This window comes from Rhinopithecus roxellana, chromosome 15 (genome assembly GCF_007565055.1).
Source record: "Rhinopithecus roxellana isolate Shanxi Qingling chromosome 15, ASM756505v1, whole genome shotgun sequence".
Classification (NCBI taxonomy): Eukaryota; Metazoa; Chordata; class Mammalia; order Primates; family Cercopithecidae; genus Rhinopithecus; species Rhinopithecus roxellana.
The window spans coordinates 78,358,443-78,383,866 of record NC_044563.1 but is presented as its reverse complement, the minus strand read 5'-3'; the positions used below and the strand labels follow the sequence as shown (position 1 = coordinate 78,383,866).

The following is a 25,424-nucleotide window of genomic DNA, read 5'->3' as shown; positions in this document are numbered from 1 at the left end:
GGGGCTCCCTGGGCTCCGCGGCGGCCACCGCCCCTCCTGCGGCTGGAGCGCTTCCAGAGCAAAGGCGCAGCCTCGCTCGCCGCTGCGCTCGCTCCGTCTTCCTCCCGCTCCTGCTCCGGCTCCTCCTCCTCCTTCCCTCCCGCCGCGGCTCCAGCAGCCGGCTCCCAGCAGCGGGCGAGCGCGCCTCCCCCTCCGCTCCCTTCCTCCCCCTCCTCTCGCTCTCTGCCCGCTAACTTTACCGAGCCCCGACCCGCGGCGCAGAGCTCCGGTGTAGCTTCGTGGCGGAACGCCGACCTCGGGCGGAGAGCTCGGCTGTGCCCAGTATTCCATCCCCGCGCCCCCCGCGCCCTCCGGAGAGAACAGGACTATGCCCGGGGCTGGGGACGGAGGCAAAGCCCCGGCGAGATGGCTGGGCACTGGGCTTTTGGGTAAGGCAGCCCCAACTTGGTCTCTTCTCTTGCCTCCCCCCACCCCCAGAGAAGGGGACACTCGAGAAGGAAGATGCCTTGGATAGGGTGGGCTTTGGAGTGCGGCACTCAATGAGGACCGTGGCCGCCGGCTTCCTGCCTGGTTCCCGCCTGGTTCATAGGCTGTGCTCCCTGGGGACCGTGCGCGTCCCTCTCTACCCCATCAGCCCGCAAGTCTCAGGATTAGTTTTTTTGCTGTCTCTGGCACCTTTGGCTCCAGGTTTTTGGAGCTGGATCTTGGGGCTGCAGTGCGGGTCTCCCGAGTTCACAGGTTCAGGATGCTGGAGGAGGGGGTCCCTGCCTTGGGTGCAGGGGGTACCAGGTGGGTTGCTCGTGTGACTGTTGAGATGATGGTTTGCATCCCTGCCCAGAGCCGTCTGCTTGTTTCCCAGGCACCAGGCATGCACCAATTGGGGGCAGGGGAGTCCCCTTCTTCCTGGGCCGTTTTCCTGCTTTGCTCCTCTGCCCTCTACCTCCCTCAGGAGCCACTGCCTTCTCTACAGCAGCACCCCAAAGCTGGAAGGGGCTGGAGGGGCTTGCGGGATCATTCAAGACCCTTTAGGAAGGGCCTTGTCTGTCTTCCTACAAAGAGATTCCCTAGGGAAGACCTGTTTGACCTGCTCCTGGCTCTTCATTTTTGGAGTGAATATGGAGACAGAGGAGACATGTCCAGAGGACACGGAGGAAGAAGCATTATTAATATCTATTAATATGCACATGAGAGTTTTGAGTGTCAAACTCCAAGAGATTAGGGAATGATATTTATTAGTCCAGAATGTAATCTCCTCATAAATCATAGCCAGACTTCAATGTAAGCCGACTCCATCTCTGGCAAGGGCATCTTGCTGTTTATGTTGGTCAGATTTGGCTTTCGGCAGCTCCCTGCATTGGGAAAGACACGCGATGTAGGTATTTGTGCTGAAAACAGGGAGACAGAAGCCTATAAGGGAAGTGGCTACTATTTCTGCGAATGTAAACTGTGTGCAGATCTATCAGGTTGGTGCCTGGTGGTGAAGAGAGGAGAGAGTATTTCTTGTACTTGGGATGTTTATTTACCTCCGTACGGCTAGATGGAAGACACCCGTGTTTTCTCCTGTACCTTTGGCACAGATGTCATGCTGGTTTCACAGTGACCTTAAAGAAGTGGGCTTCAGTGAGGCCTGAGGCTCCTTTTCACAGGGTGGGCACAACGTCATTCCATGCTTCTTCCCCCCATCGCATCTCAGATCAGTCCAGGTCCCCATGGTGGCAATGGCAGGGGTAAAGGGTCACTGAGGAATTCAAACTCAGACAGTCATTAAACGACCCCACTTCACACCTCTGGCTTATGTTCCTGGGTGGGAGATGCCAGTCCCTGGTTTGTTAGAATACTCATAGAACCAGGCCTCTGTGGGCAACCGAGAGGGCTCTGAAAATGATGTATCTGTGTATGTGTGCGCGCACGCGCGTGTGTGTAAGGGGGATTGTGGGCACAGTCTCCGTACATTTCTCCAGGTGGAAGCCCCACCTTCTCCAAGGACTGTTCATCTGTATAGACCAGGTAGGGGCTAAGGCCTATTGATATAGGTTTAGATGAATTTCTGAGCTACGCTTTGGGAGCCCAGGAGAGAGCAGAGTGACTTGTACGTGGGAGACCTGCCAGCCCCAGGACTGGCCTCATCTGCTCTATCCCCTGCCCCTCTGGTCTGCAGAGGGACTCCAACCAAGGTCCCTTTGGCCCTTGACCAGGCAACACTGACTGAGCCCTCACAGGGGCATTGGTCTGAGCTTGGGACATAGATGACATCCTTGTTCTCAGTCCAGTGGGGGAGACACAGAGACGACTGGACAGCCAACTGGAAGTGTTCCCTGGGAACATCAGAGCTGGCAGGGACTTTGGGAAGCAGAGCATAGAATTCTTCTAGGGATGAGGAAGTCATGGTCCAGAGAGGGATGGTGACTTGTCTAGGGGCGCATGGCCAATTGATGGCCAAGTGGGACAGAATCTGAGTTTCTTGGGCTCTGTCACACCACGCTGCTTCCCAGTTAACTCAAGTCTGGTGAGGGGGAAGGTAAATAGGGATTGTGCTTAGGGCTGAAGAATAAATGAGGCTCTGGGGCATGGGCGTGGAAGGATAAAGACTTGAGGGGCCTAGAGCTGCTATTTTCATAGCTTTGGAGACTGGGTACAGAGCAGTGAACTTCCAGGAGTCCTCTTCCCCTCTCCCCATATCAAACCCAGTCTCACAGACTGAGACCAAAGTGATTTTTGATAACCTAACAAAATGCCCTTTTCTTAAACTGAGAAGCAGTTTCCAAGGCTGTATTATTGCCATTGAGGTTTATGTGCTTTCCTCTCTCTTCCTAAGCACGTAACTGGTAATATCTCTGTCCTGCCCACTCCTTCCTTGTTCCCCCATTTACTTAATTGCTGTGATCTGTGTTTAATTATCACTTGTGAGGGTGCTCTGTTGCATAACCCTATTTCCCCTGGTGTGTATTTATTAAGGGCTTGTTTAATGAGAATGCAATTAAGGAGAGGGTGCACAGTCCCACTCAGAGGAAGAAAAAGGAAAGAGGAAGCAAGGAGACTGTGGAGAAGAGAGGAAAGGGGAGAAGCGGAGGGAGTTTGAATCTGGAATCCTGGGTTTGAATCTGGAAAACACGCTTAATTCTCCTTCTGAACCTGCTGGAGGTGCAAGCCTGTGGGGGCACCTGAGAGAGAAGGCTGGAGTCCCAAAGCTCTTTTGACTGGCTCCCTTCTGGTGGGATCAGCATGAGAGGGAGACTGGGCACAGCGGACCATCTTGCCCTGCTGCCAGTCCTCAAGGAGGTGTAGGAATCTTTGCATAAGCCAGGGGTGGGCCATGCCAACACAACCGGCTCTCTGGCCTGCAAGAGGAGGGACAGGCATGCTGCTGGGACTTGTTTGCAAAGCTGGTTTCATTGAGCATCCCATGCTGTCTCAGGGGCGTGCTTTCATCCCAGCAAAGCTCCTGGGGGTGGGCAGGAAGCAGGCAGGTTGCCTAGGGAGAGGGAACTGAAATCTTTCCTTTGTCTCTGGGCCCAGGGGCCTTGCCTGGCCCAGCCCTGCCTCCCAAAGCCCCCAGGGCCTGCACCCTAGGAGGGGTCCTGTCCTGCTGGCCTCGGCCCACTTTCTGCACCCAGCTCTAACTTTGAGCCTTTCTAACTCTCCCTGGGCCAGAGTGTATCAGCCTCCCTATTAAAGTCAGCCATGTGTCCACTTGCCGTGCCAGCAAGCCCTCAGAGCTACACTTAGAGTGGCTACCAGCCTGCCCCTCTTTCCTGGGGTGGCTGTGAGTGATCCCTGGATGTGGGAAAAGGTGGCGGAATGTTTCCTGCCTCCACATTTGCCTTGGGATAAATGGTAGCTGCCATAAGATTCCTGCTGGTGTGAATATTTAATAATGTGATTTGCATGTGCTGAATACTTTTCCACTTTAACAAAAGTGATCCTGAGTCAGTCCTCAGACAAAACCCCAGATGAGGATGGCAGGGGGCCGAGGACTTCAGAGAAGGCAAAGAAAATGGCTGCTCTGAGAGTGGCTAAGTGGATAGGGCCTTTTAGTGAGGAAAAGCAAGGTTTTGGGGTTCAGGATGGAATTCCACGGGATCATGACTGGGAAGAGTTGTTCCTCAATTCCACAATGCCAGAAAGAGGCTCCCCACTCTCAAACACACACATGTACACTTTAACATTCTAGAATTAAGTTTAGAAAAGAGCAAAGCAAGGCTTTCTTTACTCCAGGGAAACGGCCACATGGAAATAAGCCAAGAAGTGGTACAGGGTGAAAACACAGATCAATGTGGGAATGGCCTGGAGACATTCTTGGCTGACACTGGTTATTCAGGGAAGCTAGGGGTGCCCTGGCTACCTGTGATGAGGGATAACCTTGTCCCCTGCTCCCCTTTCAAATACCATCCTCCTCTATCTGCAGGATGCCCACTCATGGAAGCCCCTCTTGTGTTTTATAATCTCCTGTTTTGGCTTCACACCAAGCTTGAGAAAGTAGGAAAGAGGCATCCCTGCCCTGGCTTGGGGATATGCACACACCGGATGTGGCACCTCTGACTTTCTCAAGGTCAGCTGGCAGAGTGGGGCCTGCCTTGCGCATGCTCACCAGTCCTCTCCAGGGTTGGTCATCCTGAAGCAGCCCTCCGGGGGCCTTTGTGGACCAACACCTGCCCCTGGTTCCTCCCTCTCCCTCAGAGCAACCTCGTAGGAGACACTGAGTTCAGTGGAAGGCAGGCCCCTCAGCTTTCTCGTGCATGACCCTCCCAGACATAACTGGCCGGACTGCATGACTCCCAGCTGGGAGGGCTGTGCACTGAAGAAGCCAGGCTTGCCCACCCTCTCTGATGCTTTCACTTGGACAGGGCTCTGGACTCTGTGAAACCATTTCTGCCAGTTTTCATTTTCCCCTTCCAGCTACTAAGGAAATAGCAGTGCTTCACTTGCAGAGTCCTGAGTGTATTGGAGTTAAGTCATCCACATAGACGCACACAAATCAGGCAGAAATGTGTACTGTGTCATGAGCCAGACCTTAAAGAAATAGTGTTCTCCTCTCTTCTGGACCCGTCTTTTGCTCATTTTTGCTTCTATTTAAAGCAACCAACAAGATTTCCCTTTTCGCATGCATCTTTTGTGCTCTTGAATATCTCTTTCTGGCTGGGGTTGAGGTGGGGAGATTTGGGCACTGATTTGAGTTGCCCCATCTCCTCCAGGACCCTGATTCCTGGACCGGTATGCTGATGAGGAGCAGCCACACTCCTTGGTGCCCTGAGGGAGGCCATTAGCTATCAGGAAGCTGCGTTGTCTGACAGCTTCCCTGTCCACTGCTCTGCTTTCACTTCCTGTTTGTGGGGGCTATGGAGGGTGGGAAGCAGAGTTGGTGTCTCCCACCAGAAGGTTCTAGTGCTGGCTGCAGACTGGAGAGTGGGATCTTGTGTCTGGCTTCTGTTCTTAGACCTCTGGGGGAGATGGGGCAGAGGAGGGCAGAGGTAAACAGAAAGGCAGGAGTTCTATGGAATGCTACGCCCTGATAGCAGTGTTTTCTTGGAGAGCGCAGTCGGTCGCAGAGTGGTGAAAAGGGGGCTAATATCTGAATGCTGCTTATGCCACTCACTGGGTGTGTGGCCATGAGCAAGGTAATCTCTTTAAGCCTGTTTCCTCATTTGTTTATTGGAAGAAAAATGTAACTTACAGGATTATGATGAAGGTTAATAACAGTAACTTATAGGATTATGATGAGACAGTGTATATAAAATAGCTCCCCTATCCTATAGTAACTGCTCAGTCTCAAATTCACCATTTACGGTGTGGCCCTGGGCAAGTCAACTTAACCTCTCTGAGCCTCAATTTCATCATATATAAAATGGGAACATTATACATGCCTTTGAGCATTCTAATAAAAGTTGGAGTTAGTATCCACAAATCCTCTCACACAGTGGTTCTCAGAGTGTGGTCCCTGCTCACAGCATCTTCTGGGAAGTTTTTAGAAATGTAAAAGCTCAGGTTCCACTCCAGACCTTCTGAATCAGAACTCCAGGGGCTGGGTGGAGCCAGCTGTAGCTGTTCTGTAGGGGATTCTGATACCTCTCAAGTTTGAAAACCATGGCTCTAGAACAAATTCTGGCTGGCCATGAATCCTAGAAGCTGACCAAAAATGAAGGCTAATTGAAATAACTTCCCAGCACTAATTAGAGCCCTGGTGGGCAGATCCGGATCTCGCAGGCAAGTTACCTAACCTCTCCAGGCTCAGTTGTCTCACCTACAATGTGGACCTATAATAGTAGGTGACTCATAGGACAGGTGAGGACGAAATGTGCCTGGCACATAGTAGATGCTCAGTTAATATCAGTTACTACTATTGTTATAGACAGTGGCAGTATCACGATGGGATTACTGGACCACGGGGTGTGATTTTAGGGCTGGGGGCTATGAGCACTCCACTTTGTCATCAGAAGTTAAGGGCACAGGAAGAAGCTGAGCCGGCAGGGCTGCCAGCTCTCCTTGGAGATCCTTTTCTGTCATTTGAAAAGCATTGCTAAGACGCATTATCATCTGGTGGGGGCAAAACAAGAGGTTTATGATGCAGAACAGGGAATTAAGTTAGACAACAGAGGGCCTTCCTGAGAGTGGGGGTGGAAGGTGCCAGTTTCCCCTAGGGACGAGGAGAGGCAGGCATCCACTTCCGGACACCCGCCCCCACCGACCTTGAGGCGAGTGGGGTTTCCTTGAGGCATCTGCAGGACGTGGGGTGGGGAGGGGGCGGGGAACCAGGCCCCCTTACAAGGACTCCGGAGCGGGAGTTTGGAGGCCGTGAGTGGAGCGGCCTTGTCCCAGCGGAGAGGGGTCGCATCGGAGTGCTAGGGAGGAGGTTCGAAGCGTGAGAAAGAAGCCTAGGGGCGCTCGGGGACGCACGGGGACGACGGGGCGGAGTGTGGCGGGGAGGCCGGGCTGCCGGGCTCAGGACGGGACCGCGTGTCCAGCGCCCTCCCCGTCCCGCCCCCGCGCGCGTGCACTTGGGCTGGCCCGGAATCCCTCCCCAGGGTGTCTTCTGCCTCTGACTTTCCCACCCTGGCTGCGCCCGCGCGCCCCCGAGGCTGCCCAGCTCCAAGACCCGCATCGGTCCCCACCCGCGCCGTGTTCCTCCCCGCCCGGCCGTCTTCTTGCGGTTCCCAGGCTCCCGTTTGGCGGCCAGAAGGCGTCGGACTCGGCTGACCCAGCGAGGTCCAGCCCGAACGTGTCCTTCTGCCTCTCAGCCCCTGGGGCCAGGGAGGAGCCTCCAGTACCGGGGAACGAGAGGCTGCTGGACTGCAGCCCGGGACTGCGGCGGCCGCGTTTCTCTTCTTCACCTTACGGGACCCGGCTCTTCCCCCGCCTCGACCGCCCCGCCCGCCAGTCCTGAAAACCTGGCGGGAGGTGCGCACTGTCCTAGGGGAATCCCCTGCAAACAGAAGGGAGCCCGCCCTGTGCGTCCCGGGGTAGGTGCGGCAGGAGCGCTTCCAGGCACTGCGTCCCCAGGTGAGGGGCGGAGCGGGCGCGGTTCGGGCAGTGGCCAAGCCTTCGTTTCCTTGGGTTGGGGTGACCCCTGGTGGTCATCCAGAGCGCCACAAGGGCTACTCCCTGATCCAGAATTTAGTCCTTCCCAGGGGAGAAATGGAGAATGATGGAGGGTGGCCCAGACGGTGTTAATTGGAGTAGAGAGTCATCCTCCCGAAGTTGGCACGGAGGGTGACAGAGACCTCCCTGCTGGCCAAGTCACTCCGCCCTGTCCGAGCATCCCCTTCCAGAGCTCCAGGCTGAGGTTTTGGTGGGGTTTTATTAAGGAGGCGGTGCTCCTTACACAGGCCTCTTCCTGCTCCCCGTAACCCTGTCGCTGGAGGTGTCTGTGGGAAAGACCACCAACATCTACGCTGTCAACGGCACGGAGATCCTGCTGCCCTGCACCTTCTCCAGCTGCTTTGGCTTCGAGGACCTCCACTTCCGGTGGACCTACAACAGCAGTGACGCATTCAAGATTGTAAGTATTTGGAGGAAGGACAGTACAGCCCAGCCTCCCTTACCCATGCCTCCCCTCCCAGGCTCTGGTCGCTTCCAGACTGAGACCCACTGCGATGGTCCCCAGAACCTTTTGCCCCCCTTTCTCCCAGTATTCTTTTCAGAGCCTGCCAGGAAGAATGTAACTGGGAGAGATGCATAGATCGTGTTGCCAGCATTCGGGGACTGTTGGAATTCTTGGCTAGAGTCCTCCGTCTGGTCTTAAGAAATACCCGGAGCTTGGATTGCTTGTCTAAAAATCAATAGTTTAGTCTAACAAACAGGAGAGAGAAAGGCCTTGGAAAGCTTGGAGAGAGGGAATGAGGAGAGTCTAAATGAGGGACGGGCTGAGAAACTGGACTGGCAGGGAAACGAGAGAGGAAGGGAGAGAGGAGGGAGAGGCGCAGGATCATTGGTGGGGCTGCGATGGGAGTGGGAGTGAACCAATCAACAGGTATTTATTGAGTACTCACTCTACAATCTAGTAGGGGATCCAACCTGAGACTTTCACAGGGAAGCCACAAGAGACCAACTCTGGTTATAATTAAATGCTGACCTCAGAGGGTGCTGACGGGCAGAGCTGTGGGATTGATCCAGGTCTTGATAGAGGGCCAGAATTCGGATGCGCGGGGGACATGGTGTCAGCAGAGGCTGGGTGGGAGGTGACAGAGGGAAATGAGTGCGGTGCTTGCAGGAGTCATTACATAAAAGGCTTTTATGAAGAGAGCGGTAAGAGCTGTGCTGCATTCCAGGGAGACCTTAATAAAAGGAAATGGGTTTAGCCTGAAACAAGCAAAATTCAGGTTAGACAGGCAGAGCTATTGACGCTGGAAGAGGAAACCGTGGGGGGAAGGAGCAGGGTGTGACTGCAGGCTCTTCCTGGTCCTGGATAGGGAAGGTACTCAAGGAGTGGGCTGGTGTGATGTCATGACCCTTGAGGACCCTGATTCTTTCTTGGCCGCCTTCTCTCCCCAATGCCTTTCCTCCACCAGCTCATAGAGGGGACTGTGAAGAATGAGAAGTCTGACCCCAAGGTGACGTTGAAAGACGATGACCGCATCACTCTGGTAGGCTCTACTAAGGAGAAGATGAACAACATTTCCATTGTGCTGAGGGACCTGGAGTTCAGCGACACGGGCAAATACACCTGCCATGTGAAGAACCCCAAGGAGAATAATCTCCAGCACCACGCCACCATCTTCCTCCAAGTCGTTGATAGACGTATGCAGTAGGGGCTGGCACAGGGCAGTGGAGTGGGAAGGACTTGGGGGGCACCCAACTCAGCATTACAGTGAAATGGCAAAGACTGTGTTGGTGTTTTCTTTGGCTTTACACTTTCCAGAGTTGCTGGAGTTACATCTAAAAGCTAGAAGAGCTCAGCTTGAACACTTATTCTGCTACCAAATAGTTTATGAAATACTCTCAGCCTTTTTAAGCCTCGTTTTCCTCATCTGTAAAATGGGAATACGACTGCATTTTCCTAGAGTTGTGGTTAGAGAAGCTACATGGGAGTGTTTTGTGGCTAGTAAGGTTTTCTCCATATATACTGATTATTAATACCATTGGGTATTCCATTAGCAAAAATTGATTGAATGTCAGGCATTGGACTAAAAAGTGCTATGAGTGATACATCACATTCTTCCTTGAGGAATTCACAGTACAAGCGTAGGACAGAAGATATATAAATAACTAGAATGGGCAGAACATGATACACACATCTGCCAGTAGCGGCGAAAACTGCAGAGATGGAGTAAGACTTGGCCCTTGCCCTCTGGGGGCTTACATCCCACCTAGGATTCCAGTCTGACACAGGAGACCGATCATACAAGGAGGGTACATATGACAATGAGCCAGGTGGTCCCTGACCAGACCTGGTGTGGTTAGAGAAGGAGGATGTGATAACCAGGGTTGGAGAAGTGAGGTGCTGTCCCATGGAGGGGAGGGGCCTGGAAGACTAGGGAAGTGCAGAAGCAGAGAGAAAAAGGGAAGGGGGCTTGCTCAAGGATCCTGACTCGGCTGCCTTTTGTGTGTACCGGGGGTTTGCTGCTCTCCTGGATGACACTGAGTCCGTGGAGAGAGAGACACCCATGAGTTCAATCTTGAGTGTGCAAGGGCGGACCCAGAGGTCATCCAATCAGCTTTTCTGAGCCTGGAGTCACAGGTCTGCCTATGGTGTCACCTCTTCCTTTCCGTCTGGGCTCCTGTCACCTGGCTTGTGCTCAGCCTTTTCAGAGGGAAGAGAATCAGCATTTGTGGAGCATTTCTGGGTGCCAGGTCCCAAGTTAGGTGCTGTCACTGACTTTGGCTCCTTTACTCCTTACCAGCTCCCTTGAGGTGGATCGTCTCTCCATCTGTACAGCTTTATTCATCCATCTGTTCAACAAATATTTACTGAGCACCTTGTATGGGCCAGACGTTATTCTAGGTCCTGAGGATGTGATATGAACAAGATAGACAAATTCCTGCCTTTATGGAGATTACCTTCCTCCCCTTCTGTGTATGGAGATACACAATAGAAAAATGATATTGTAGAAGAGAACATGACTAGTGTTAAGAAGAAAAAATAAAGCAGGAAAGAAAGATGGGGTGCCAGCAGGGTGAATAGGGAAGGGCTCTCTGGAAAAGGCGATAGAGTGGGGATTTTTGGAGAAGGTGAGAGAGGAGCCATGAGGGCATCTTTGGGAAGATAGGGAGGGAGCAGTGAGTGCAAAAAGCCTTGAGGCAGATGTGTGAAGAATCACAGCAGGCTAGTGCTGGAGCAGTGCTGGAGCTGGGCAAGGAGTGAGAGATCAGTCAGGTCAAGCCAGATTGTGTAACCACCCTACTAGAAGGGTGAGTGAGGTGGGAGCCACTGGAAGAAGAGGAGTTAAGGCCCGAACAGGTTCACTCAGGCCCCTATGCCAAGAATAGATGATAGAAGGAGGAGATCAGTTAGGAAGCTATTGCAGACATCCACGCAAGAGGTGGCTTGGGCCAGGGCCAGGGAGATTGTGAGCCATCAGATTCTGGAATTTTGTAAAGTTAGAGCCGTCAGGATTCTCAGGTAGACTGGATAAAGGGTTTGAATAAAAGGCATCGAAGAAGACTCCAAGGATTGTGGTTATAGCGATTGGGAGGGTAAAGTTGTTCTCAGTGGAGAGGTGGAAGACTGGGTGGAGCAGGTTCAGGAATCAGTCAGGAGTTCAGTTTTCAGATGAAGAAAACGAGGCTAGGAGGGTTCAATGACTTACCCAACATCGCCAGCTAGTTAGTGACAGTTAAATCCCATACTTGAAATTCAGACTATCTGACTCCGAAGGCTTCTCACCATCTAAGAGGTATCATAGGGAGGTTCTTAATTTTTTGTGGGTGAGTAAAGGAGGTCTAGAAAGAGGCAATGAAATTTTCTCCTGTTAATTTTGGGATCAAGTCACCACTCAAACTTGAGTGTTATGGGCTCCAATTCTGATTTGTTCCCGAACTTGTGTGAGCGCATCTGCGGGAGGGCATGTGCGGGGTCGGGGAGAGGGCCCCTTGTGTGTGCCCTAGCCTGATGGATGCCATGCTCTGCCTCTCCAGCTTCCTGCTGCAGGCCTGGGGAGGGCCGGGGGTCTGGGAGTGGATGTGCCCCAGATGCCAGGGGGTGGAGGCTACATGGCCTTTCACTGCCACGGTGCTCGACTCCAGGTGACCCCTGCTCCCTTTGTGCCTTCCCTTTCCTCCCTGCTCGGGCCACACAGTGGAAGAAGTGGACAACACAGTGACACTCATCATTCTGGCTGTCGTGGGCGGGGTCATCGGGCTCCTCATTCTCATCCTGCTGATCAAGAAACTCGTCATCTTCATCCTGAAGAAGACTCGGGAGAAGAAGTGAGTTGACCTGGAGCACACTCCTGTCCTCCCAGCAGCCCACCACTCTCTCATCTACCCCCATCAGCTTTCAGCCTTCCACCTGCCTCCTCATTCCCCCCATTCCCATTCCTACTGCTCTCTGTTCTATCCCTGCCACCCCCACCCCATCTCCCAGCCCCCCTCCTCGCTTTCTTTCTTCCCCATCCTCCCAATGTGTGTTTATTGAATACGTTCAATTCATTGAATACACAAACGCCAGCCACCTACTCTTCCTCATCCCACTGTCTTCCTTCCTGTCCCATTAGCCTCTCTTTCCATTTGTACCACCCAACTGAGAGCCTTACCAAAGGACTCAGGGAGCCTTTGAAAAAATCAGAGAAAATATAAGATTCCATGTACAGAGGCTCTAAAATGGGAAGACCCTTCTAGGGAGATGGGAGCGAAATTCTTCTGTTAGGAAATTCTGAAAATTCAGTAGGGGGTGATTTTTTAAAAGTTTGAAATGGCAGCTATGGCCTCCCAGGGAGCCCTAGGAAAAGTTCAGGTATAAAAATAGACATCTATAAGGGGAAGGGGAGGGAAGATGGGGAGGTACGGAGGGTGCAACCCTCAGGCCTAGAGTTTTTGGAACAGTATCAGGCTCCAGAGCAGCAAGTGGTGAACCTTGCAAAACTAGAGCAGGGAAAAGGCATTTGAAAGTTGTGTTCTGAGCCAGACGGGAATTCCTCTGGAAAGGGCAGAACTTGCTCTGGAAAGGGGGGATGGAAGTTGGAGGTAGGGAGGGGATGTACAGGTAGCAGCACTGGGGCTGTGGACCAGGGGAGGACCCCAGAACTGGGTTGTCGATGAAGAGCTCCAGGGTTGTCTGCCTGGCTTGTGGCCACAGGCTGCGAGGGTTTTGGTGATCTTGTGAGGGGCTAGAAGTATGGAGCTTGACTAGGTTCTGTTTTTAATAAAGAGTCTTACTATGGATGAATGGAGAACATATTTGTCAATATATGGTTTAAAAGCACCTAGAAAAGACAACAGTGTTCCTTCAGAGTCACAGTGAGTTTATCAAAAACAAGACATGCTAAGCTGGATGTGCGTGCCTGAAGTCCTGGGCACTGCTGTGGAGGAGGGACACACTGAAGTCGGAGCATGTCCAGCTCAGGGTGGTCAGGCTGGAACGGCTCCCAGGAGGTGTCTTACCATCTGACCATCTCTCCTTCCTGCTGTCTTCTGCTCCATCCCATCAAACTCTGCCCAGACCTGGCTTGAAGCCAAATCCACTGCCTGCTCTGCCCCTTCCATGGACTCTGTTCTTCTCTTAATACCTCTGGTCCCAGAGAGCTCAGGGAGGAAGGCGTGGGGGGCCCTGGGGAGAGGGACTCTGTCCTCAGCATACTTCTTCCTGGCCTGGACCCCTCACCCTGCTGTGGCACAGCCTGGGAACGGACCCCTGGGAACAGCACCTGGTACCCTTTCCTTTCTGCCATGTTGAGACAACTAGGTGACAGCTAAGCTTTATTGAGAACTTTCTTTTTTTCTTTTTTTGAGACAGAGTCTCACTCTGTTGCCCAGGCTGAAGTGCAGTGGCACGATCTCAGCTCACCGCAACCTCCGCCTCCCAGGTTTAAGTGATTCTCCTGCCTCAGCCTCCCTAGTAGCTGGGACTATAGGCATGTGCCACCACGCCTGGCTAATTTTTGTATTTTTAGTAGAGACGGGGTTTTGCCATGTTGGCAAGGCTGGTCTCGAACTCCTGACCTCAAGTAATCCGCCTGCCTTGGCCTCCCAAAGTGTTGGGATTACAGGCGTGAGCCACTGCTGCTGGCCAGTTGAGAACTTTCTACATGCCAGGCACTGTTCTAAGTGCTCATTTCTCCTTCCAGCAACCCCACGCAGAAGGTATCATCCCTACATCTATTTCACAAATGAGGGAACTGAGGCACAGATAGGTTAGGTGACATGGCCTCTGGCTACCTTAGCTCTGCAGAAGACCAGGGAGAGGCATAGGGCTGGGTGCAGAGCCCACGGCTCCTGCCACAATTCTCCCCCTACTCTTGCTCCTCTCTTCACCACTGTCCCCTCTCTCTCCCTCTCTAGGAAGGAGTGTCTCGTGAGCTCCTCAGGGAATGACAACACGGAGAACGGCTTGCCTGGCTCCAAGGCGGAGGAGAAACCACCTTCGAAAGTGTGAGCCCTGCTTCGGGCTGAGCAGCTACAGGGAGCCCCCTTTCTGATGATGAAACTAATGCTTGAGCCCCGTCCGTAGAACCCACGTGCCTGAGACATCTGCTGCTTGGCTCAAACTGTAGTCTTTCCAGGCACAAGAAACCGGAGTCCTGCCCAGCCTGCCCATCCCCTTCCCAGTCAGGGCTCCCCAGGGACAAGGGATGGCCAGGGGAGGGGGTCTACGGAAGATTCAGGAGAAAGAAACGAGAGGCTAGGGTGGTGTGGAGGGGCTGGTCCCCTGACACCTGGGCAGATGAGGTCTCCTTCGGTCTTCCCACCCTGCACAAGCAGAGCGTTGGTTTTCCTCCAGGCTTCTCTTCACAGGGGACTGGGAGGATCCGTGAGGGCTGTCCTAAGAGCTGGGCCCTGGAGATGGGGTGTAGGAAGAGGTGGCTTCCTTTGGAGGTGGGAGTGGGCTGGAGGACTCTGGAAAAGACCTGGGGTAGGAGTTGATGGGGGCAGGCCCACAGTGAGAAGCTGCCTCTGCTTCATAGGATGTCAGATCCCCTACAGTCCCCCAAGTAGGGAACTTCCTTTGCCCTGCCCCGGGACCCTATCTGCCTATCCCCTCCCCTGCTCAGAGTTTTTAAGCCCTCCCAATCAGGGCTGGCCGCCTTGTCTTGAGGGGTTCTGGCCACCTAGCCTGCACCTCTGCTCTCTGGGCTACTGCGGGGCTCAGGAAGGGACCCCCAAGCCTTTCCGGAGCACCGGAGTGCTCCCTATGCCTTTCCTAGCATTTTTACTTGGGGAATTGGGCCGCAGAGGTGGCGAGCCAGTGTCCTGGGCCTCTGGGATGCCCGCCCCATCCCTGCCAATGCTGGCAATCCCTCCCCTGGCATGGCAGGACCATCGCCACTCTGGGCACTCCCGAGTTCAGCTCTCCCCTGTTCCTCCTCCGACTTGAGAGGCTGCACCCTCCAACCTCCCACTGGCTCGCTCCTCCCTTGCCGTCCATCACGCCCTGCCCCCAGGGTTGTTCATTTCCCAGCCCTGGGTCAAGGGCCTGCCTTCGCCTCAGGGACTCTCTTCCTTTGGGTGAGGGGGTCCTTGGGTTTCCCAGATGCTTCCTGCTCAGCTGGGCCACCCCCTCCCACCCTGGGGTTGGGGAGGAGCAGGGAGTGGATGCCCATAGTTTTCCTTTGTTTCTCCCAGAGCTGGTTTGCACACCTCTTGTGTGTGGGGCTAGACTGTGCCTTAGTCCCAAGTCCTAGCCCTTACCCCCGTCCTCTCCAGCTGGTATGTCCTGACATAACAGCAGAGTCTGGTGTGGCGCTGGTGAGGGTTCGCCAGCCCTCCACTCTCCAAGGTCATAGAGGGGGCCATGAGGCTGGAATTGGCCAGTGACTGAATCTTGGAGACACTGGCCATTTCTAGCCTGCCCTAGGGGGAGGCAGTGATGCTGGGAGTGGGATCTCCTGATGGAGCCCAGTGTGTGAGTACCTGTGGGGCAGAACTGGTGAGGCCAGGGATGGTAGGGAAAAGTGATAACAGGCCTCTCTGCCCATCTGCTTCCAGTCCCTCTCTCCCTTACTGATTCTTTGATGCCCTGTCTTCTGGGCCCCTAGGACGGATGAGAGAGTAGTAGCCCTCTTTTTCAGAGAGTTTGGGATCTGCCTCAGAGCTCTCCCTGTCAAAAAGTAGCTGCAAACCTTGAGAGGGTGGAGGAGGGGGAGACTGAGGACCAGTAGCACCTTCAGGGTACCCGTGGCTGTGGCCAGTGTCCCTTAGCCAACCTGCTGGGCTCACCAGTTCCCTGTCTGATCTGCCTGTGTGCCTCCCATTCTTCTCTACCCAGAACCTGTCATGGGCTGGGGTTCAGATTTTCCTGGCTTTGGGAGCAGACAGGCCAGAGCCACCAGCCATTCAGAGAACTTCTTATAGCTGCCTTCATGCAAAACTGCTTTCTTCTTCCTTCTCAATGGTGACGTTTGAAGAGGCGGAGCACCTTGGAGCTCCTCTTCTCGTCTTAAGAGAAAGCCAAGGCACGTAGAGTAGGGAGAGGAAGGGCACCATCCTCTCTTTCCTCCCCTTGGTCTACTGCTGATTTCTAGATGGGTCATGCAGCTTCTCTGGGCTCAGCTCTTTCCATCTACCAAATAAATGGGTGTAATAATACTTACCTACCTCACAGGACTGTTGTGAGGCTTGGCGAGTTTTGTCTAAAAACTTCTTTTTGGCTTGGAAAGGGATCTGGGAAACCAGGTATTAATTGGAGGGATAGTTCCAAGTCTGTCCTGTCTTCATCTCTGTGTCCCATCTCTACAACCCCCCCCCCCCACACACACACGCTCTCTCTCTCTCTCTCTTTCTTTCCATCCCACCCCCTTGGAATTATTTAGTCTTTGCAATATTAGAAACCTTGACTCTGATGCTTAAAGCTTCTTGTCCATGGCTCTTGTTTGATGGTTTTCAATAGAGGTGATTGAGATTGTAGGGGGGCATTTTTGGTTGTCCCCATGCCTGGGGACACTACTAAGAATGCTAAACTTAGTCCCCGCAACAAAGAATCATCCTGTCCAATATCAACATTATACCCATGGAGAAACACTGGCATGGATTTGCACTAGGATGTATGTGGGCAAAGCTGTCTTCCCCAAGTGGACCCTCAGTGCATGCAAATCTCTGATGGTGGCTTCCAGGGCTTGTGGGCTAGAGAGAGCCACTTACAAAGATGATCTTGAGAGACCTGGGCGCATGCAGCTGCGCTGAGAGTGATGCCAGTGAGACCAAAGACAAAGTTCCGAGCTCCTCATCAACTACAAAATATGACATCAGCATTCCAGGTTCTGGGCTTCTCCTCATGTAGGAATTGAACAGAAAGCAGCCTGAATAAACCCCTGATGCTAGAGAGGCCTGGGGAGAGCAGCCGATGGGGCTCAGCCTACATACGGCAGGCCGATCAGAGCTCCTGTGGAGCGAGAGCGTGAGAGCATGCTTGTGAGATGGCAGGAGGTGGGGTGTGCTTGTGTGGAGTGTGCGTGTGCAAACGCATGCGTGTGCAGGCAGTATGGGTGCATGGTGGTGTGACTGTGGAGTGGGTGGTCTCTGCATGGAAGGGGTGATGCATGATGGGGAGATGCTGGACATTTCAGGAGCCGTCTTTCTTGGCCTGAGCTGTGCCTGTTGAGGCATCTGGAGACTGAGAAAGAATCAAAGACAGAGAAGGCCAGCCGTGCTCCTGCATTCCATCACTCCATGACTTCATCTCACTGTTACAGACAGCTGCCATCAGAGGGCTGGCGGGAGGGAGTTTCAGGAACAGGGACTTCTCGGGAAAATCCTATAGCTCGCTTTACTTTACTTTGTCCCAGGTTGGAGTCCCTACCCTCCCCCCGCCCACCTGATGTGCAGTGCTTTTGACTATCTTATGCATGGTTTATTCCTCTGGCTTGGATGACAACAATACCCGTAGTGAATTTTCCTATATAACTATAGATCAAATGATGCAGCGACGGGCCTTGGTAGGCCTCAGGTGTGTGAGTGCCTCTGGGAGGCGCGGATGCACACACACCCAGCACTCACTTGTGTTCAAGCACAGAACGGATGTAATCAGACTGGCCTCTACAACAAGTTTTGCATTGTAGAATTGTATTTAGCTTTGCCTTGGATGAAATAAAAATTATGTTTAATAGTTTGGGATTTGGGGGCTTCCATTTTTGACTGATTGGGAGTTGGGGTCCAGTTTTATTTCTTGCCAGCTGTGCTCAGGACAAGTTTCTTTACCTTCTCTGAGCCTCAATCTGTTTGTGTCTGAAATGTTACCTGCCTGGGTGAAATAACACATACAAACTGCTTAAGAACCTCTGGCACATTCACAGGCATTTGGGTCGTTTTCATTCCCATACCTTCTCTGGAGAAGTTGGCAAGGTGGTCCTTTAATACTGGAATCATTGCCAGGGCCCTCCTGGTATGGATGACCTTGGCCATGGCCCTGGCACCACAAATGTCACAACAGCTCCTCCTCCAGGCTCTCTCTCCTTCCCTCCCCCAGGTTAGTATTTAGGTCCAGGTAAAATCTGCTTCACATGAACGCCTACCTTCCAAAGAGAGTTTCCGGGTGCTGGGCATAAGGCCAGTGCCTGGGAAGGAACTGAGGATACATATACCAATGTGTAGGTGTTTGTTTATATTCTTGGACTTTCTCATACCACAGTTTCTTACCATACTGTATTCCCTTCAATGGATTCACCTCACACTGCATTTCAAAGGGTTCCAGACACTAAGCACTCAGAAGAGCTTGTTGAAAGAACTTGTCTTTTCTGTCAAGGACTCCAGGTATACAGAATCAGTTTCGGCAGATGTCCCTGCCAGCTCTGCCTCCTCCAGCCCTCAGCTATAGAGACTGCACTGTGCTCCTGCCCTGAATGGATTCACCACCCGGGTTCCCCACATAGCCACTTTCCTGTCTTCAGGTACTTCCTGTTGCCTGGGACCTCCTGCTACCTTCGCATCTGCAATACACCGGTTGGATACTGAGGTTTCGTGCAGCAAGCCTGGGTTTAGGACACGGGATGCCATGCATTGAACTTGCAGTTACCCCTGTAAGGATCAGTCCCCAGGTCTGATTAGGTCTCTGTCATTGCTCTGTTTCATCCCTACTTCCTTTCCCCACCCAACAGCCATTATAACTGAAAGATGGCCCAGTGTCTCAAAACCACATTAGGAACTGGGACTGTCCTGGGCAAACCTGGATATAGGGTCACTCCCTGTTAAGCTCCATGCCAGCCCCATGCTAACTCAATGGGGACTAACATACACACAAATTAAGGGTCCTTAATCTGAGCTGGTGGCAGGCACGCAGATCAGATTGACTTTAGGAGGTCTGTACACCTAAAAATAAAGGTGAAAGTGAACATATGTGCTTAGAGGATCTTTCAGAAGGCCTTGGTACAAAAGCTGGGAATTATCTTCTACTCCCCCACATTGGTGTTAGGAAAGAAGCTGGTTACACTTTCCTCCCCTCCCTCCTCAAGTATGTCATCTTCTCTGTTGCTTTCATAAGAGAGAGGGGAGCTTTGCTGACCCCAAGGGCTAGGCCTTTGCATTAAAGGAACAGAAAAGATTTCTTTTGATAGACCCTTTGGTCTTTTGGCCTTTGGGCCTAATTTCTTTCTTTTCTCTAAATCCTGTGTTTGGCCAACTCTCCTCCCTCCCTTGCATTCTGCAAGCCCCAGATTGGGTTGATTGACTCCCATTGGAGAACAACCCTTTAACTCCCTATGTTCAGCTTTCCAGGAGGCTGGGGGGTATCCGTGCAAATTCATATACCTAACAGAGGAGGCAATAGCACAGGTGCATCTGCTGCAAAATGGTAGACAGTTACCAAAAAGAAGTCTGGACCTTAGGAGTAAGCAATCTCTCAGATTGTGGGGAAGGTGGCTCTTCTAGATTATGGGAAGGGGGAACCTTGGTCTCTGACCTTCAGAGGCTAATTGGAGGAAAAGGAGGCCAAGAAGGGGACTGATGAGGAAGCACCCAAGGGCAAGGCAGAGTGATGTCTTTGAGGCCAATATAGAAACAGTGTTAAGAACAGGGTGACCATCACTAAGTTAAAGACCAATCCTTGCCCCTTGGTCACTGGTGACCTCAGTGAACCCAGAAAAGTGAAATGGGTCAGCCAGATGCAGGGAGATGGCAGAAGCTTGATTCCAGTATGTGGAAGAGTCAGTAGGAGGTGGAAAATGGCCCTGGTGCATAGGTTACAATTTCAAATAACTTAGCTGTGACAGGCATTGGCCCTGGTAGGAAGGAGGGTAGATGGTTTTCTTTTAAAGATGGAAGAAATAAAAAAAAGTTAAATGCACATGAGGAAGAGACAGTGGAGCCAGACAGCCTGCAGTAGTTGAGAGAGAGGAAAGAAAGTGTCATTTGGGTGGACGCAAGGGGATAGGATCCAGTGGCCAGGCAGAATGATTGGCCTTAAGACAGGTCAGGTCACACCTCTGGCACCAAGACAGAGGAAAGGGTGTCAAGGTGAAATGAATGCAGGCAAATCTGCAGAGGGGGCAGGGCAAGAGATGGAGAGACTTTGCTTTACAATCCTTGGTTCCCATGGTGTTATCAAGTCATTTGGAGAGCAAACTTAAGGTTGAAGCCAAAGAAAGCTGAAGACCCTCCCAATTCAGGAGCCCCAGGGCTCCCACTTCCTCAGGAAGGTCGCCAGCCCTTCCGCTGGCGTTCTAATTGGAGCTGTGCACACTGTAGCAGCAGAGCGCACACAGCAGGAGGGGGATGTTCTCTCACAGCTCATTGCTTAAACAAAGCCACCTGCAGTGCTAACAGGAAAGATGTAGGGTCCCCTTCCACAGCCTGCAAGCAGATATAGAAAAGAACAATCCTGGACTTAGAATCCAGGAACCCGGGTTCAAGTTCTCACTCTGTTACCTACCAGTGAAACGGCGTTGGGCAAGCCGCTTCATCTCTCCAACCTTCAGTTCCCTAACCTGCAAAATGGGGATGATGAAACCTACTGCATAGTACTCTTGCGAGATTAAATGAATCAACAGATGTGATATACATACATATATATATATATAGAGAGAGAGAGAGTTGCTCAGGCTGCAGTACAATGGCACAATCTCAGCTCACTGCAACCTCCACCTCCTGGGTTCAAGCAGTTCTCCTGCCTCAGCCTCCCAAGTAGCTGGGATTACAGGTGTGTGCCACCAGACCCAGCTAATTTTTTATATTTTTAGTAGAGATGGGGTTTTGCCACGTTGGCCAGGTTGGTCTTGAACTCCTGACCTCAGGTGATCCGCCCGCCTCGGCCTCCCAAACGGCTGGGATTACAGACGTGAGCCCCCGCTCCTGGTCTGAAATACTTTAAAAACTACAAAGTGCAGGCCATGTAAATGTTCAGCAGTTTGTAAGCTGAGCCAGCATTACGGGAAGAAAACCCAGGTACAGCCAGCACTGAGCTCACACCCTCCTGTTCCTGGTCAGGAGGGGCTGTCAGCTGAGTGGGTCGGGGCTGGGAGGGGAGTGGCCAGTATTAAGAAATGACTTCCTGGCAGACTTGGTTATGTCAACTGCCCAAAACCAAACTCATGATCTCACCTCAATCTGACTCCAAATCTGCTCCTCTCCACGTTTCCCCATTCATCCAGTCATCAGGCCCAAAATTTTAGAGTCTACCATGACTCCTTATTTTGTCTTCGACCTGAAATCTTTTTGTCAGCAAATCCCATTGGCTCTATGTTCAAAATATATCATCACCTCAACTACCTCTCGCTACCACCATCCCTACAGTCCTGACCCAGGCCGCCCTGGCTCTCCCTTGGATTATTGCAGTAGCTTTCTCACTGATCTTCCTGCTTTAGGTCCTCTTTAGTCTAATTTCCAGGGTGGTTCTTTTAAAACAGAGTTAGATGATGTCATCTCTAGTTCTGGCCAAGATGGAGGCATAGTGACCATTTACCCTTATACCTTAAACAACTGAAAAATTGGAAAACACATACGATACAATGGCTTTCAGACCCTGGACAATAGGCAGTGGAGAATTGTCATTCCTGAGAGGGAGAAACACATGAGATGAGCTTTACTATTGCTCCGGCTTACTGCCTGGAGATAGTTTCCAGGCTGCAGTGCCTGGAAGGCTGGGGAGGGGGCCCCAGGTTAGCCTAGCATTGTCTCTGAGTTGTGGAGAGGTGCCAAGAATCTGGAGGAGGTTAGGACAGTAAGAGTGTGCAGGACCAGAGAACCTTGGAGGGTCCCCCCAAGTTTTCAGCTGAGCACTGAGAGTGCAGATGTGTGAGGAAATTATCTAAGGGGAGGGAAGGAGCCTCTAGAAAGGATGAGGAAGGAAAATCCCTGGAGCTCCCATAGGGCAGCCTTTAATCCAGGGTTGACCTCACCCACTACGGAGGCAATGCCCTTGGAACACTCTTCCTCATCTCTCATGAATTGGGAAGTGTTGCCATTTTAGTTGGCTGCAATGTGAACTACTCTTGGCCCTGTGTGAGCTCCGGGGATTGCTTCCTCTAACCCTTTCTAGTGGTTCTTTCTCAGCCTCAGGCGTGCCTGGATCAGCAGCTGAAGACTCGCGGGGACCCTTTGCAGATCTCTGGAGTGCTGTCTCTGTGAAGCTATCTCTTCTCTGAGACACTGCCCAGTCAGCCCTATCCACTGGACTCCTAACTCCATCTCCTTGATTCTGGGAGGTTACCAGACTCTGCCCGAGTCCCCTTTCCTGGTGCTGTAGCAATTGGAGGGCTCCCTCATTTGGTTCTCCTCTCTCAGGAATCACTGACTTGTGCTGCTGATGTCCTGTGTCTGAAAGCCATTTCGTGCATTTTTCCCCCAGCGTTTTAGTTGTTTCAGATGGGAAAGTAAATGCATTTTGTGTTACTGCATTCTTGTCAGAGGAAATTCATGAAAATTTATGTTCATTCAAAAACCTGTACAGAGTTGCTTCTAGAGGTTTTGCCATTGTCAAAATGAAGAAATAAGCTAAATCTCCTTTGGCTGGTGAGTAGATAAAACAAACTGTGTCTAGCCATACAATACAGTGGAATATTCCACAAAATCCCATGCACGATGGGCTTCTCAAAGCAGTATGCTAAGTGAAAGCACTAGATGAATCTGTAATGCAGTATGCTGGGTGAAATAATTCAGACTCAGAAAGGTACCTGCTTTATCATCTGTGACCCATGTACCACTCTGGTGGGGGTGGTTGATGACAATGAGGGAGGCTTCTGCATGTGTGGAGGCAGGGAGTATATATGAAATCTCTTTACCTTCTGCTCAGTTTTGCTGTGAACCTAAAACTGCTCTAAAAAAAAAAAAATTAATGTTGGGTCAGTTGTGGTGGCTCATGCCTGTAATTTCAGCTTTGGGAGACTGAGGTGTCAGGATCCCTTGAGGCCAGGAGTTCAAGACCAGCCTGGGCAATATAGTGAGACCCTGTCTCTCCCAAAACATATTTAAATAAATAAATAAAATAAAAGTTAACAATAAAATAAAAAGTGAAATCTCAAGAAAGCCTAAGTCCGGGCGTGGTAGCTCACGCCTATAATCCCAGCACTTTGGGAGGCTGAGATGGGCAAATCACTTGAGGTCAGGAGTTTGAGAGCAGCCTGGCCAACACGGTGAAACCCTGTCTCTACTAAATATACAAAAATTATCCGGGCATGATGGCGGGCACCTGTAATCCCAGCTACTTGGGAGGCTGAGGTGTGAGAATTGCTTGAAATCAGGAAGCAGAGGATGTAGTGAGCCGAGATCGTACCACTGCAATCCAGCCTGGGCTGGACTCGGTCACACACACATATGCACACACACACACACACACACACACACACACACATACACACACAAAGAAAGCCTAAAACCTCAAAAACAAACAAAAAGATACTTACTATATGGTTCTATTTATACTACATTCTGGCAAAAACAAACTATAGGGACAGAAAACAAAACAGTGGTTGTAAGGCGCTATAGGTTGGGGAGGGGTTGGCTATAAAGGGCAAATGAGGCTTTTTGTGGGTAATGTAGCTAAGGTGGTAGTTGCTTACTTGTGTACATTTGTCAAAATTGGCAGAATTCTTCACTAAAAATGAATTTTACTGTGTGTAAATTACACTTAAAAAATTACAATGAGATGATGTCACTCTTTATTGCTCAGAACAAGTCTATCTTACTCAGTCCCCATAGCAGCCCAGAAGACCCTATTGTTCCAGCTCCCATGGACTCTTGGATATCTTCTTCTTCTTCTTCTTTTTTTTTTTTTTTGATATGAGGTCTTGCTTTGTTGCCCAGGTTGGACTGCAGTGGTGCAAGCTTGGCTCATTGCAGCCTTGATCTCCTGGGTCCAAGTGATCCTTCTCCTCAGCCTCTTGAGTAGTTGGGACTAGAGGTACATGCCACCACATCAGGCTAATTTTCATATTTTTGGTAGAGATCACGTTTCACCATGTTGCTTAGGTTGGTCTTGAATTCCTGCGCTTAGGCCATCCGCCCGCCTCAGCCTCCCAAAGTGCCACCATGCCCCATATAACTTTTTAAACCCTTTAGTATTGTTTGAATTTGTATAACTATGCAATACATTTGTAATCAATACACACACACACACACACACACACACACACACACACACAGGCCCACCATTTTGCATCAGTTTACCTGCCCCTAACGCCCAGATATTTTTCTCTTCACTACGGTGTGCTCCCACATCGCTCCGTTCAAATTCCCTTTCTGTTTTTCTCTCCCACACTAAACTCTCCCTGTTCTCCGGACATAGGGCTTCTTGGCATCCATTCCTTTGTAGGTGTTGAGTGCTCTAGCTGGAATCGCCTCCCTGGAACGGGTATGCGCCTGTTTGCTGCGCCAACACAGGCCTCTATTGCAGTGCTTTCCCACTTTGTATGAAAAGTCTTTTCTCTGCTTCCCCCAAAAAACTAATGGCTGGGGCTGGAGTTTTCTTTACTCCTGCTCCAGCACCTGGCCAAGGTTTGCACTCACCCTCCATCACAGTCCTGTAATGGCTTGCTTTTAGGTGAGAGTGGGGGCACCTTCTTGTGGAGGCAGCTCTGGGCCACAGTTGGCAGAGCTAGGCCCATGCTCTGGTTCGGGCCTCACCTCTCTAGGATTTATTCTTCCTTCCTTGTGAAAAAGGGGAGGATCTTCTCTACCTACCAACCTCCTCCCCACATCCTCCCTTCCAAAGACAGTGAGAATTTGCCATGTTAGTCAAATCATAACTTCCTGGTTCCCTCTTGACGTCTCCAGCAGAATCACTTGTGCTCTGAGTGTAACGTGCAAAGGTAGGTGCATCTCAGTCCAAGTCCAGATCAGGAAAGAGCACAAGCATTTCAAGGTTATCTGCTAAATGTCACACTGAGACATTCCATGAATGTATATATGTGTGTGTGTGTGTGTGTCTGCATATGTATATAATATATATTTTTTCATTATCATTCTAGTTAGGTAAATTTTTATTTATAATTTCCCCTTTGACCCATGAATAATTTACAAGTTTTTTTAAAAGCATGTATGTATTTTATATTTTTAAAATTATTGTTTGTGGGCTGGGTGTGGTGGCTCACTTGAACCCGAGTTGGAGATCCGCCTGGGCCACATAGTGAGACCTCATCTCTACAAAAAGTAAAAAACAGTAGCTGGGCATAGTGGTGTGTACCTGTAGTCCCAGCTACTTGGGAGGCTGAGGCAGGAGCGTTGCTTGAGCCTGGGAGGTTGAGACTACAGTGAACCGAGATTGTGCCACTGCACTCCAGTCAGGGTGACGGAGTGACATCCTGTGTCTAAAAACAACAACAAGAACAACAACAAAACAATTAAAAAACAAGCAAGCAAACAAACAAACAAACAAAATTATTGTTTGCTATTGCCTTAGAACTCAATAACATTAT

The 25,424-nt window shown here is 51.3% G+C and overlaps 1 protein-coding gene across 2 annotated transcripts; it reads left to right on the top strand.

Moving 5' to 3' along the window:
- Positions 1-17,697, top strand: SCN4B (sodium voltage-gated channel beta subunit 4). Of its 2 annotated transcripts, none has more exons than XM_010367432.2 (5): positions 1-428; positions 7,821-7,993; positions 9,003-9,231; positions 11,730-11,859; positions 13,930-17,697. In XM_010367432.2, the coding sequence occupies exons 1-5, from the start codon at positions 368-370 to the stop codon at positions 14,021-14,023; spliced, it is 687 nt and encodes a 228-aa protein (XP_010365734.1). In that variant the 5' UTR covers positions 1-367; the 3' UTR covers positions 14,024-17,697. The 2 variants fall into 2 exon arrangements, with proteins under 2 accessions (XP_010365734.1, XP_030774783.1); XM_030918923.1 differs by lacking the exon at positions 1-428 and adding an exon at positions 6,755-7,494.
- Positions 17,698-25,424: the final 7,727 nt, after the last annotated feature.